At 37.9% G+C, this 15240-nt stretch overlaps 1 protein-coding gene across 1 annotated transcript; it reads right to left on the bottom strand.

Annotated features, from left to right (window-relative positions):
• Positions 1-339: 339 nt before the first annotated feature.
• LOC136247995 (uncharacterized) lies at positions 340-13925 on the bottom strand. Its single transcript, XM_066039813.1, has 9 exons — positions 13600-13925; positions 11830-11943; positions 8995-9105; positions 8900-8947; positions 8708-8851; positions 8435-8608; positions 7170-7244; positions 7042-7119; positions 340-514 (listed from the first exon to the last, which is right to left on the bottom strand). The coding sequence occupies exons 1-9, from the start codon at positions 13660-13662 to the stop codon at positions 344-346; spliced, it is 978 nt and encodes a 325-aa protein (XP_065895885.1). The 5' UTR covers positions 13663-13925; the 3' UTR covers positions 340-343.
• Between the last annotated feature and the right edge of the window lie 1315 nt (positions 13926-15240).

Genomic DNA, 15240 nt, shown 5'->3' with positions numbered 1-15240 from the left:
GAGGGTTATTTTGAATGTTCCCTCTTCTTCAGTATTTAGTGTGCTGTGACAGTGGTGTACCTTAGGGATCCATCCTTGGGCCTTATATTTTGTGATATACCTTATAATCACCTATGTGGAGTATCTATTTGCCCGTGTGGAATTGATCTTGATATGGATCCAAAAAGTATGCAGTTTACCTTTCCAAGTTTGCAACTGTGTTTATATATATAGAGGTGTACCAGTATAGAATCTCTGTAAGCTTTGGAAATCTCGAGGCACCATTCTCTAACAAAACTGATTATTAATTATAAATACCTGTATCTGTGAATCAAAATTTATTAGTCTGTCTGCCTATACTGTCCTAAAAATAAATGCGCTGAATAGAGGTAATATCCTCTCTGCAAAATGGGCATTTCTTCTTGGACTCTTCTACCTTCTTTGCACATGTGGTGCATATTCCTGCATGACCACAAGGCAGGATAACACAGTCTCTTTTATCAACTGTGCAAATCCGGCACAAATCCACATTGACCTACAGTATAAATATAATGAATAAATCATTCCACAAGAATTAAAACACTATGTACATGGAAAATTGTGCTATTTATTCCACAAAGTACTGCTGAATGGAAAATACAGCATGGTTGATCATGTACGTAACTTTCTATTTGGTAAATGTAACTAAAACAATGTGTTAACTATTAGTTTTATAACAAAGCTATCTTTACAAAGTCAGGAACAACACTTTCACCATCTCAAAAGCATCACATGATTACTGATACAGTTGATAATTACAGTATATCAGTTAATAATACTATCATCACAAAGAAATTCTTGTTTATGCTACAGGCATAATATTGAGATACAGCGAGGCTATGATGCTAGCATTCCCTAAAGTTGCAGCTACATATGCTAATGTGTTGTGAATCTGTTAATGTACCATATTGTAATAGTTGTTACACAAAGTTAAGAAATGATACTATGGACATAATTATGTGTATTGATAGGTTAGTGGCATATGCATTATTGTTGATGCATTGCATGACTGCAACTGAGCATGGCCTGGACCTTAAATTTTTTCTGTATACCTCCATTACTTTTCTCTTATTCCTTAAATGAACATCATATTTTGGAGTAAAACCATCAAAGGCTGAGCAAGCCACATCTTGAATCAATGTTATTAACTTAATTGATTGCCCATTAACCCGCATATGCTTAGTTGTTTGAAGTTTAGAAGATGTTTGCTAATGTAGTGCATTATGAGGGAAACATGTGCCGTTAACCTTTAGTGAATTTGGTGAATGACCATTAATTTGCCAGATTTCTCCATCCAAAAGGCAGGCAGGCAGGGAATTTATTTTGAATTTTGGCAATTTAAAAATTCTATGTCCAGCCTCCTCTGAGCATTTTAGTAGTCACTAGGAACATGAGATTACCAAGGAATAGGTATGGTAGCTAACTTCAGATATATAAAAAGAGCCTAAAGTATATTGGTGTACTTAAGACGATACAGTTTAACCGTGGATAGTGTGTAAGATCACGTTTCCAACTATTATGGTTAATACTGTGTCAGTATAAGATTAGCATTTTGTAAAGGTGATTTTCATGGAGTAAGATGTTTGTGGGCTGATTTTTAAAGGCAGAAGTTTGGGTGGCACGCCACTTTGAGGGTGATCCCTACTTAAACAGCATTACTACTGTTTACTGTTTGATTATTGGTTGCAAAGTCATCAGTGTCTTCCACTTCACCTCCACAGGAGCATACCAAGCAGGAAACCACTTTGGATTTTACACAATACTTGAAGCATTAATAATGTGGAATCTATCATGGAACAATATATATTTATCCAATAGTTTTCCACATGATGGCAACACCTATAGCTTTGTTCTGAATTACGAATTTGGTGAAAACATCGATAAAACAGTCAGGCAACATAAACTACTCTGTAGTGTGTAAAGACCTGACTAGAGAAACTTATAAATTTTTATTATGATGCAACTATTTATCATGAGCTATGATGTCACGTGATGGAACATTCTATCATAATTTTCATAGCATAAATAGACTGATTCTTTTCTGCTGTGTATTTTGCTGCTGAATGTTACTAGTAAGACTATTGCTCACCGAACCAAGCTTGAGCAGGGTCTACTTTCAAGGAGGTTTACCAAGAAGGGCTACATTGCAGTGGAGGCCCTACCAAGATTCTGTCACCAGCTACGTAGTGTGAGAACTTGGCAGAACCAGCAACTCTGGAGGAGAAGAAGACAAAGGTCACAGTGCTACAGTGAGAAACATAAGTTACTGTAAATTGTAGAAGCTTAGGCATCTCTAGAGAACTGTTAGAATTGTAGTGTAAGTCTACTAAGAGAGTAGAGAAGAATGAATCCTTCAGATAGAGCAATTCAGGGAGACGCTTATACCCCTTGTGTTCTAAGAGACTAAAACTTAGACATCTTCAGCAGCTGGCTGGTGCCCTGGGCCTACCTACAGCAGCCACCAGAAGTGATATTGAGGTTATGATTAGTGGGAAGTTGACAGCACACACACACTTCACCAATAGATGCATTCCAAAACTACGTAATCGTCATAGTAACATCCTTCCGCCATTTTGAATGGGGCCACTGTGAATAATAATCACGATTGCGTTACATAGGGATACAGTGATGAAAGCAGCTTGAACACAGCGGTGCTGTTGAACAATGAGCCATGAAAGTCTTTGAGGTTACAGAATGTGTGTTTCTGGTGAGAGGAAGCTGGTTATCAGGACTGAAATATCGACAACACTAGTTGTCATATCTGCTGATACAAGGAGCTACTTAACATTATGTGACTCGCTATTTATTAGCCTCTGTGTGCTCAGCTGGTGCTACAACTACTATTATCAATATAGTAGTCACTGAAGAGTACAATTCACCTGGATCCTCAATACAAGCCAGTTTTTAGCAGATGGTCAGAGCCTGAGTAGTCCCAAGAGTGACTATGTAACAAGTACCTAAGTGATGGCTATTACTTGCATATTAATTCACATGCGCTACCAGAAAAATCACAGGTTGTGAATGCAATCTTGTTGAAATAAACCCCCAATAGTATACTGGACAAACACACTTCATGTATCAATTGATACAGAAGTGAAACCCTCAAACTAACACCTAGATAATCAGGAGACTTGTTCATTGTCCCAGTTCTATGGGCGTTCACATGTTTAGACTTGTGAAGTCAAGATGCTCATCTAAAAAGCACACTTAACTATGGTGCAGGGTGTCTGAATGGAGAGATTCCACCATATAAATATGCCGCCAACAAGATTCATGAATATGACAAGTCATGGTATCTCCACTTTTTATTTTCACTAGCAGGATTCAGAAGTACAGCTGCATACATACCCATTCACCTACAAATGTAGGGATATCCATGGTATATGCATATAGGAGTCACATGTACCAGTGGTGGATACAGGGCATTGCACTGAAACCCCCTCTGAAAATATATGCACACCACATCTATTTACCAAGCGGACAAGTGGGAGACACAGTACTAGTGGCGGATTCAGGTCAGATGGTTGCTGAGTGCTGATAAGTCAGTCTTCAGCCTCAGAAAAGCTTAGAGGAGCTTGCTGAGACCTTTTTTGTCTCAGCATACACTGTAGATAATGGTCTCAGGTTTGAAGTGTGGAGAGGTATGTATACAATGGAAACCCCCTCTGAAAATTTCTAGATCTGCCTCTGCGTACCTTTAAATCGCCTCTGCATACCTTTAAATAATACAAACCATACAATCGTAATAATGATGCAGTAGAAATTTATTAGAAACAAAGATAGTAGCAAATTCTTTTGTATCCCCTCCTCTGTACACCCTCCCCCCGCCCCCAAGTCATATTCAAGTTCATGTTACTGGAGTGACACCAGTGCCAGATCTTCCAAAAAGTGTAGAACAGCTGTGTTATTAACACAGTGGAAAGTACCAAGTTGTTGAATAGTATACATAGGTTGGTTATACCACCTTTGTAGAGTCATCAGTATTAGAGATAACCACCACAGAAAGGATCTGACATTATTCTATAGAAACATTTAATACCTTTCAACAAACATCAGTACACTGAAATACCGTAAAAGTATGGCACATCTATGAGCTATGTACATGGTAATGAGGTTCGTTAGTCTGTCCAGATCTGATGTGTTCTTATAAATGCATCACTATACACATGACTCCTCTCAACATTAATATTACACTTGGCAGTACACATTATCACCTTCACACAAACTGGAATTACCACATAGCTACCTTGTGTGTGCTGCCGTGGCTGTGTAGCAGCTATACTTTAATACCATTACTGTGTTCTTCCCTTTAGTGAGTACCCATGTACCTGTACACTTCTTGTGCATTCTCCATTTCAGCAATTACATTACATCATAAAACAGTACATTTTCTTCCATCTATTCCAGCATCCTATCCTTAAGGCCACTCCAAGTCGGTAAATCCATGTGTCAAATACCAGCGCGATGACCTCACTGCGAGGAGACCTATGGTCCGTATATCATACTCACAAGTTTATCAGCTACTGAGAGTGGAAATTTGACTAAAACAAGCTTCTTTTAGGGATTTCCATTTGTCACCAATCTCACGAGAAGTGGCAGTGGTTTCCTTTTCCGAGCTCATTTCATTTCTTTTGTTTTAAATACACTCCTACTTATGAAAGAAGAACGAAACAACTGTGACTTTGAGCATTAAGAGGGAAAACACCATTGTATGCCATGGGCACTGGCCCCATTCAAAATAGCGGATGAAAAGTGGGCATGGTTTTGGAATGTGTCTATTACTGTGAGACATGAGAAAAGTAAGTCACCTACCTTTATTCAGGAAAGCTGTAGTGATGAATAGACTTGACAATTCAGCTCACTCAACGTTCTTCAAAACCTTGAAGAAGAGAAATGGCATTGCTTATGGAGTTAAAGTCAACAAAGGGAGAAGATGACCAATTGGAGGCTAAGTTTAAAAGTGCAAAAGGGTAGTGGAGGTCTGGCAAGAAAATTGAGCAATTGTTGAGGTATGATGGTATCCTAGTACAGAGATAGCAGATGCTGGAATCAAGAGAGCTGGAGCTACCCAGACTGAAATCTTTTCTGGCAGAAGCAGCCATTCCAAGCTTTTGCAGGAATTCCAGAGCTACCAGATTGTTACTACCAACAGACTGAAATACCACCCAATCCTGTGGTGAAGGAATTTGCTAGTATGTTATATTCTTTAGAGAGTAGCAAAACTGGTCTAACAAGTGGTGGTGGAGTAGTTGCTGGGTCTTCCCTCTCAAACTCAACCTCATGGATACCACAACAACAACATCAGGGAAGCCATGGAATCACAACAACCACATGGATGACAACAACAACACCTAACCTTTTCTTGTCAGGTAACCAGGGTAGTTCAACAACATCTACATGGAACAAAACAACAGCACCTACTCTTTCTCATCAGGAGAGTACTGTAACATGTCAACAACAGTTGCAGCAAGAGTTTGAGTGAGTGACCCAACTTGGAGCAACAAACTGTTTAGGAATGACAGAGGTCTCAAGCTCAGCAGGAAACTCAAATGAATACATGTTGTTTCTGTTGGCAGACCAGTATGTTCTACAGGTACCGCTAGTGGTGCGTGTTACAAGTCATGCTTACATTTCCCATTATGGAAAGGCACCCCCAGTAGATCCTTTTACTGTCGATGATGTCAAGACAGCCTTTGATGATTGGTTACTAAAGTTAGAGTAAGCAGCCATCTAGAACGATTGGACCCCGAAGAATTATTGATGCAATTGGCTGGTTAATTAAGAGGGAAAGCAGCACAAGAGTGGAAGTATTACTACCAAGTTATTACTACCAGAAGAGAAGTTAAACTACCAAATTGCTAGTTGAAAGAAAGACTTGATCATGGTAACCAGGCATTAGCTGCATTGGGTTTCTGTCGCACGTCACAATGCCCAGATAAGTGTGTATCAGATTTTTATATGATAACTACAAGATATTTTCTAGACTGGGTTTAGAAGGGAATGTCTGTCAAATGAGACAAGGGAAATGCTGTTATATGGACAAGGTTTATTGCTAACTGCTGTTTCTGGGGCTCAGAACTATAAGGAATGATCTATAGCAGCTAGGGATGCAGCAATTATGCTGGCATAACCACAGGCATAATAGGTATGTGTGAATTATGCTAGCATTGAAGTGATTACAAAGCCTAAATAGTAAGAAAATCTGCACATTGCATAATTCCATTTAAAAAATCAAGATACTCTAATAGAGCAGTCAGTAAATTCTAATATTATAGTCAATGTATATTATTACTCTAATAAAGCAATCATATAAAAATAAAATACTCCAATCAGCTAAAAGAATAGAAGCTATTTGGAGCTGAAATATCAATGTAAATGGTTTAATGCAGCAATAAACTGACTATATTGGCTTGCGCTGGGCAATGATTGCTAGAAAAGATTGATATACTCTAATAGAGCAGTCAGCAGTGGGGCCTGAGAACAGTCAATAATTCTATTGCTGAGAACACTCACTTGCTTGTTAAAAACATAATGGCTACTTCAATGACCCTGTTAGTGGTCATCAATTACTTGCAAAAAAGTTCACAGACAAGTGAAAGAAAAAACAAACTAGGAGCAGGGACAATGAAGTACTCCAATAAAAAGTACTGAAACAAAGTAGGGTTATTCACTTCTTATTGTTCTACTGTAATTGGACATTATGTACTACTCAGATCCAGCCAGCTTGTTTCTGTATTTTTTATTGGAGTACTACATTGTCCCTACTCCTAGTTTAAAATTCCTAATTTTCCTTCACTTGTTAATAGAGACAGAAGGCTTGTAATGATGGTTTACACATTAATGACTCAATTTTCAAGGTCGACCAGGATGGTCGAACATGCAACTGTTCTAATTTCCAACCAAAGTATTTCACCATGTTTCCTTGAGTGCGGCAGACATATTGCACGTGCTCATGAAGTAGACGTTGAACCATCCAGAGATTTGGATGAATTATCAGAACAAGCATGGCTGCATCTAGCTTACCTTTGCTGTTTCATCCAGAAGCATCCTTTGATGTTCTAAATCCTCCTCTTCATCTGATTCAGATGATATTACAATGGGCTAGGTATGAAAGTTACAGTATTTATGTATAGAATTGCAATTATACTCACTTCCATACGATTCTCATTCATGTTATTCTCATTCATGTGATTCTCATCCATGTTATTCTCATTCTCAGCATTGATCTACACACACACACACACACACACACACACACACACACACACACACACACACACACACACACACACACACACACACACAATGTGCATATACATATTGCAAGTGTCAGGTATAAATTTTCATATGCCATCAACTGTAACAGGAGTTCATAAGCCCATAGGGCAAGGAGTATACAACGGCCAAATAGCAAAATCTAAATAATAGTTACAAGACATCAAGACCAAGGGAACTAAGCGATTTAGTAACCCATATGGCGCGAGGCTGTAGCATCCCGAGCGCAGCGAGGGAGCTACTAAGGGCCAGAGGGGTTACAAAATTGCTTAGTTCCCGTAGGTCACGGTGTCTAACTTATTTAGACTAAGCATATGGTTTATAATACGCACTTTTGTAGCCATGCACACCACGAAAGAGCAACGAAGAACAGCAGAATGGCAATTTCTGAAACTCTCAATAATTATTCGACTGGTAACCAGGGTAACAGTAGATACACTGCTCATAATCATTTGCAGGATACTGAGAAGAAGAGTGTTACAGTACTATTAAGTACTGCAGTGTGTCTTTTGTGTTATAATTATTTATCGCATACAAAATTGCTTGAGTGCTCATGTCAGGTGACTAAAAAGCATGTCAGGTGACTAAATGAGCATGTCAGGTGACTAAGTGATTTAGTAAACCTCTAAATGGCCTGTATCATAGTCTAAATTAACGTAGGCGATCCACTGTCATAGCAACCCTGTATCTAATAATAGTAACAATCCATTTATTCGAGATACTGTATATGTTTATTTTGCGTGAGAATGGCAGATTAAGAGCCCTGTACGTCTTATCAGGTGAAACGGCCCTCTTAGATAGCGATTAAGAAGCACGTGTACATTATGCATGACATAATTCCGTATAAAACAATTTTATTTATGGTAAAGCTTGTTGCCATGCAACTACTCTCACGTTAATTTAGATTATGCATTTTGTACTATCGCATCGGTCGTTGTATACTCCTTGCCCTATGGGCTTATGAACTCCTGGCTGTACTTAGCTATAAAATACAGCAAGACACACAATATTGTTGAATGTGGTTCAAGAAGCCAGTATCCCACATCAAAGAAAGAAAACATGAGTTCAGAAAACTCGCTATAATTCCATATTCTCAACTGTATATCGGTATATGCTGTACAATAATAATTATGCTACGTACCTTAGTAAGATTAAATCCATGTTCTTCATTTACTTCAACATAAAGAATTGTAGAATCTGTTAAACCAGCATCACTTAATAAGCCAGTAATAGGGACCTCTTTCCTGGGAATCACTGTTACTAGGAGGAATGGTTGGACCATATCCCCCATGGCAAATGCATACTCATAGAGATCCTAAATTTGTAAACAGATGGCATAAATACTATTGTAACATAAATTAAAGTTCAAACACAGTTTACATACACTGTAACACTGTATGACAAAAATATGTACCTTTGTATGGCTTTGCATACCAAATCTGTAGAAGATGTTTAGACCTTTTGGTAAGCGAAATCCTATAGTAATGCCGGGCTGGTTAGCAGGTATTCCATCCACTGTAAATTGTTTAGACAACTGCTCCCTTAATGCTTCAACATTCTATAAACAAAAAAGCTGTCTAAGCGTATATGTACATAGATAACATACGTTGTGTTGTGTTGTCACTGCTTCTTCCTCTTTTGTTTTCTCTATTTCCTATACTTTCTGTGAAAAACTGTGATCAGTCATTGCAATATACATACCTTAGCTTCATCTATGGCTAAGGCATCAGCAAATTCTTTGTCCTGCTCCTCTCTGAGTCGTCTAAAACTAGTTAAATCTTCACCATCAGCAGTTGTAGTTGCAGTAGTACCCTGACATAATATAATGCTATATAAAGCAGGTATATCAAGACACATAATAGTACTAAGACTACCGGTGCGGCTATATTGATGGGAAAAAGAAAACACGTGCATAGCTCCACGGTTCCTTCTCCAATGTATGCTGAATGCATGCTAAACCTGCAAGATGTATGGTTAATTGATTTCATCAATTCACAAGTTAATAAAATTGCTAAATTTTGTATGAGCTAACTTTCTCAATATAGTAGATCACTAAATTAAATGTATCGTAAGTATGTTGGCTTAAGGTAAGATCACCTCAGATCAAAGGAGGATACATTTGTCATGTATACCTCTTTACAGGGAGACATCTAACATTGATATATATATATATATATATATATATATACCGGGAAAGTAGTTACACTTCAAAATAGCAAGCCACTTTCATCAAAGCAAGCATGGCCTTGATGTGGATGAGGTGGTGGTACTGCCCTCTGTTTGTTTTATACAAGCTCAGACCAAAATCGTTTGTGGGAACAAATTAATGCTAATGTGATGATCACAGGAAAAAACAGTGACATTCCCGGACCAAAAATCAGCATGGAAATGTACAGGAAATGTCAGTGTGGAATTCACTATATCAAACCTGTAGTAAATCAGCATACTGTAAATGTCACATGTCGTGACATTTCCTAAAACATCAGAAATTTCATATTTCTAGACATTTCCTCTGCCAAAAATTTGACATGCTGTTAGATTTCCTGCTGGTGTTCAGAAATTTGACATTTACATGAGATTTACTGAGTCAAGGACACATGGCATGCAGTGACATTTCCTATACTATTCAGAAATTTGACATTTACGTGAGATTTACTAAGTCAAGGACACATGGCATGCAATGACATTTCCTATACTATTCAGAAATTTGACATTTATATGAGATTTCCTAAGTAAGGACACATGGCATGCAGTGACATTTCCTGTACTATTCAGAAATTTGACATTTATATGAGATTTACTAAGTCAAGGATACATGGCATGCAGAAATTTGACATTTACATGAGATTTCCTAAGTAAGGACACATGGCAGCAGTGACATTTCCTATATTTCAGAAATTTGACATTTACATGAGATTTACTAAGTTAAGGACACATGGCATGCAGTGACATTTCCTATACTATTCAGAAATTTGACATTTACGTGAGATTTACTAAGGAGATGTCCATAAATGTCATGTGTCCATATCCATAAATGTCATGTGTCCTGAACTGATATAGCACATTGGTACTATACTGTCCTCCGTCTATACTGAGTTTAGGAAATGTGATGACACATGACATTTACTGACATTTCCTAGACAGGAAATTTGCATTTTGGTCTGTCCATCCTGAATGCTGGAAATGTCAAGAAATTTCTGGAAATTTGGTCTTTCCTGTGTTTAAGAAATGTCATTAAATTTCATTTTTCCTGCATTAGGAAATGTCAAGAAATACCATCAATCCTGCTATTAGGAAATGTCAAGGAAATTTGCACATTTCCATACTGGAAATGTACAGAAATGTGAAATTTCTGTACATTTACTGGAGATTTCCAAATACTGGAAATGCAGCTTTTTGTGTAACTTGGGAAATGTGCCTGAAACACCAACTATACTGGATTGGGAAATGTGCCTGAAACACCAACTATAATGTTTCAGGAAATGTCAAGGAAAATTGTGCCCTATACTACCAAAGAAAATGTGCAGTAAATATGCAAATTTCCAGTGGCAGTAAATCTCTTGAAACTTGAACTATACTATACACTTCCTAAAATTTCATACACCAATTTTTTTCCTGTGGATTATCACAAATTGAAGTGTTGTGCTGTTTCAGTATCCTTGGTGTTCTACAAGTTGGGATATGTTTCTTTAAGGCAAGCACTAGTCTTTCAGTGCATTCACAAGCAATTCGGCACGTTTTGATTGCAGCAATGCCCACATTAATGACAACATGAGTTAAAACACTCTATAATGAGGATTTCCTCTTTAGGTCTTTAGTATAATGCCTTTAAACAATGCGAATGCATTTAAATTTGCCAAAATTTGGCCTACTTGATTTTTCCTTGATATCGGTAGGACATAGCTACAATGTTACTTGGAATTCATATAGAATGAGCCCAGTGGTTAAATTTGTATTGGCATCAAGCTATCAGTCTGAATTGAAGTGTTACATATTAGCTGTAACATGGGCACTCATGATTTGCCTGATACGTATTCCCGCAGCACTCAGGCTTTGGGTATACGTACATATCAGGCAAATCATTCGTGTCCATGTTACAACTGCAAAATAACATCTTTAATGAGGCTGTATGACCAGGTGTCTTACAGATATTCAGTATTTGTGCTGTAAGCCTTTAATAAATAAATAAATAAATAAAACAGAATTTACATACTAAGTTTGTGCAAATATCACGGTGTCATTCATGTAAATATGATCAAATTTTTGTTACAGCTACAGGGTAATTCAGCATGTGGGAATAACTTGAAAATTGATGTGTAGATACATAGGCTTAATTGTTGTAGCAGCACCTTTTAATGGTTTGAAAACAATGGAGTTACACTACAGTTATAAAGCAAAAACCAAATTAATTTTGCAGTGTTCAGATTCTTAAAATAATAAAGTCTGTGGGAACACGCATACCTATCAAAATGCAAACTTAGCTAAACAAAACACTATACTTGCACAGGTATGTACAGTGTGTTCATGAACACATACCTTTTCAAAACATCTTAACCTTTTCCAGAGAAATGTAGGTGGTGGAAGATCATCGTCATGGGATCCTGTACTAGGTCCAGGTACACAAGAATTTGAGGTAGCCTTTGGAGACTTCTAGAAAAGTTCATTTGTATATTATGTTTGCATGGCTGTACTGCATGTTCCATTAATTTTAGCTAGGTTGTAATTACAGTGATTCAAAGTTGATAGAGAACAACAGTAAAGTGGTCTGAGGTATACCTGTTGTTGCATTAAGTGGATGGTTTAGTATCTGCTTGTTCAATTGTTTTATACCCTAATTTAACAAGTAAGCCTTGGTCAGTGCACAGAGAGGTTGGAAGTGTGCACATGAGCCCAATGATTTTGTATTGAAAAGCGTACTGAATCTCTTTGGGTACTGAAATACCTCTCGATTGATGAAATAATTATGATGAATACATGGCAGCATTAAGTTAAGTGCTGGTAAGCCCCACTGAAATCGGCAGATTTTAAATTTAGACAACCTAGAAATCACACGAGAACTCACGCCAGGCCATGAATGATACAAATTACTCAGTATAGAAAGACAAAGACAAAGTCCTATTCAAGAAAATAGTATGAATAAATACCTAAGAGGTCATCCTACACAGCGTAACATCACAAAGGCTATTGTGACATGCGTCCTCTTTGCAAGACTGGAACAATGAAGAAAGCTCTCGGAAGGACCATATCAATGTTAGAGAGGAGCATCATAGCCACCATTCAATGCTGCTGTCCTCCTTCAATGTATATCCGACCTTACAATCTCAAGAATGTAATTAACATGAAAAATTTTCCTAGCACTTGCTATGTTTCCAACCTCCTCTGGTCAGTGCAAATAATTATCCTTATTCAGTTCTGTAATCAATTAACATATCTGCTGTTACATTAAGTGAGTGGGTATGTGCTAAATCAGAGTATGTCTGGAAATCACATGGGGCAGGTATCATGCTGCATAATACATACCTTACAGTTAACGCATACCCACACACTTAATGCAACACTAGATTTGTTGATTTAATCTGTATTGTCTGCATAAATATAATATTATTAGCCACCTGCAAAATATACTATTTGAAGCATTTTAAATACTTACTTACAACCATAACAACTGATTATAATAACAATTCTAAGCATATACAGTACGTAACTGCTTGTTGAGGTATAAATAGCCAAACAAACTCTGTTTTGGCTAAATCAGTTAATTTTGTTTAGTTGAAATGTAACACATGCATGCAGTATGGCATTACCAACTTTGTCTGTGCTTTGGATGGACATAAAGTTATGATGAAAGAAAAAAAAGAATGTGTTACAAACATATGTAGCTATACAAATGCAAATTTAAGGTGACACTGATAGTGCACAGTGAAAAGACTGTTGTTGTTTTGCTGTTTGGTAACAGCAAAAGTTATCAAACAACTACTAATACATGGTTTAGCATCAGAAAATCAGGAAAATATTGGTGTTATCACCTGACATCAGTATTTTATAATATTGCATTTTCTCATACATTTGTACTAAAAATGCAATATTATAATACTGAATTGCCAGGTGATAATGCACCAATAGTTTCCTGATTTTCTGATGCTAAATCATGCATTAATAGATGGTTGATAAATTTTGACGTTAGCTACCTAACAGCAGCAGTATGTTGTCTTAAATTTGCATTCCATATGTCTGCAACAGTTACATTCTTTTTAATCATAGCCTTTTGTCCATCCAAACTTGGCAATGGCTATATATTCTACATACCTTGGTGGTACTTTTACATAAGTAAAGACACCCACGTCTTTCAATGACATCCCTGCCATCCATTTGTTGATTTGAGCTGACAATCAACTTGTTCCCTCCTTTGATGCATTCTAGAAATACGTATCTATCAGTATGAAAAGCCCAGTTAATCTTTTCTTGTATGTGTTTATGGTCATCATCCCTACTGGCATAAATTCTCTTTTCTTTTCCATTATGTTTCAGTCATTTTCTTGCCTCCCCTTTTGGCACATCACTCTGATATTTTTCCAGCATCATTACATTGACACAGACTCTTTTTCTGCTGGTTTTACCCTTCGCTTTACTCTCAGTTGTTGGCATCTATATATGTGAATTATATAACTATCAGTATAATGTGACAACAGGGCATATATAGCTATACAGTATAGCTACCTAGCCCGGGGAAAAAAACTAACGCGAAAAACTAAGGCTATATAGCTTCACGTACAGGGGCGGATCCAGAGTTTGGAAAGAGGGGGGGCACCTTTCTGAAAAACAGTTGAAGACCAAAAAAACTTGCTGAAAACCAGTTGAAGACCAAAAAAAAAAAAAAAAAAAAAAAAAGGTCACAACAATAATAGCTAGTTATCCTTACCAACTATATCACGTCTGTTATGTAAAATAAAATCCTATTTATAGCTTCATAGGTAAGCTACACTGCCTCATGAACATTGTGACTGCTTTATTAGAGTAATTGACTGCTCTATTAGAGTATCTCGATCTTGTATGCAATTTCTTGAAGGGGGGGGGGGGGGGGGAATTTGCCCCAAATGCCCCATCCTGGATCCGCCACTGACGTATAGCTATATACCATAGCTAGCCTACTTACTTCCGAGTTGACAACATCAGGGCGCTGATGTCCCGCTTCATCCCGGGCCGATGCACTGTACATGTCGACTCCATCTTCAGAATCAAGCTTAGTTACTGAGATCTTATCCCCTTCATTGATTTCCTCCACAGAGTCTATGTTAACAAAACGGTCGTGTTTGGCATTGTATCGCTGCAAATAAAATATGTTAATCCGCTCCCGGCTGTGTGGCAGTGCACTCCCTGTAGGGCAGGTCGAGGGGCATGTTGACAAAACGTAGGGATCATCTGCAGCAAACACTCTGCGGAGATGTTGCTCTATTTCTCTGCATAATTTGGCTTTCGTAGTGCGCAAGACGCGCGTGTACGCTTTAAATTCAAATACGACCTCAATCGCAGCCATCATCTAGCTAGGCCGAAATAAAACATAATGAAGTAGTGAACACGTGCAAAGCTAACATAACACTTGTATGGAGTCGTGCGGTTAGCTAATGATTCCGGGGCGCGCATCCGGCATCATTGGGTTAGTTTGATCATTGTCGAGCGTAGCCTAGCCATGAGTTTATCAGTAATTGCTCAATATATTTTTACTGATGATACTGCTGCTGGGAGAATGAAAACGATTACCTGGCTGCAGGCGCGAGGCCTCTTAGCTAACACGATGCATTGTAACATTTGCAGCACAAACATGGACATGGTCCAACGGAACCGTGAAGGCACACAAAATGACAAGTGGGCTTGGAGATGCCCAGTCTGTAGCTCCATCAAAAGTATTCGTAGTGGCTCGTGGTTTGAAGGTGGGTACCGGCCTATTAA

This window comes from Dysidea avara, chromosome 2, assembly GCF_963678975.1.
Source record: "Dysidea avara chromosome 2, odDysAvar1.4, whole genome shotgun sequence".
In the NCBI taxonomy this organism is placed as follows: Eukaryota; Metazoa; Porifera; class Demospongiae; order Dictyoceratida; family Dysideidae; genus Dysidea; species Dysidea avara.
The sequence above is the reverse complement of the archived record's forward strand: the minus strand, read 5'-3'. Positions and strand labels throughout refer to the sequence as shown.

Bases quoted from the DNA above. Each gene is read 5' to 3' on its own strand.
- LOC136247995 (XM_066039813.1), bottom strand. From the start codon at position 13,662: ATGGATGGCAGGGATGTCATTGAAAGACGTGGGTGTCTTTACTTATGT. The intron at 11,944-13,599 runs GTATGTAGAATA...GAACTTTTCTAG, and splicing joins TATGTAAAAGTACCACCAAG to AAGTCTCCAAAGGCTACCTC. The intron at 7,245-8,434 runs GTACGTAGCATA...GTGTGTGTGTAG, and splicing joins ATGGATTTAATCTTACTAAG to ATCAATGCTGAGAATGAGAA.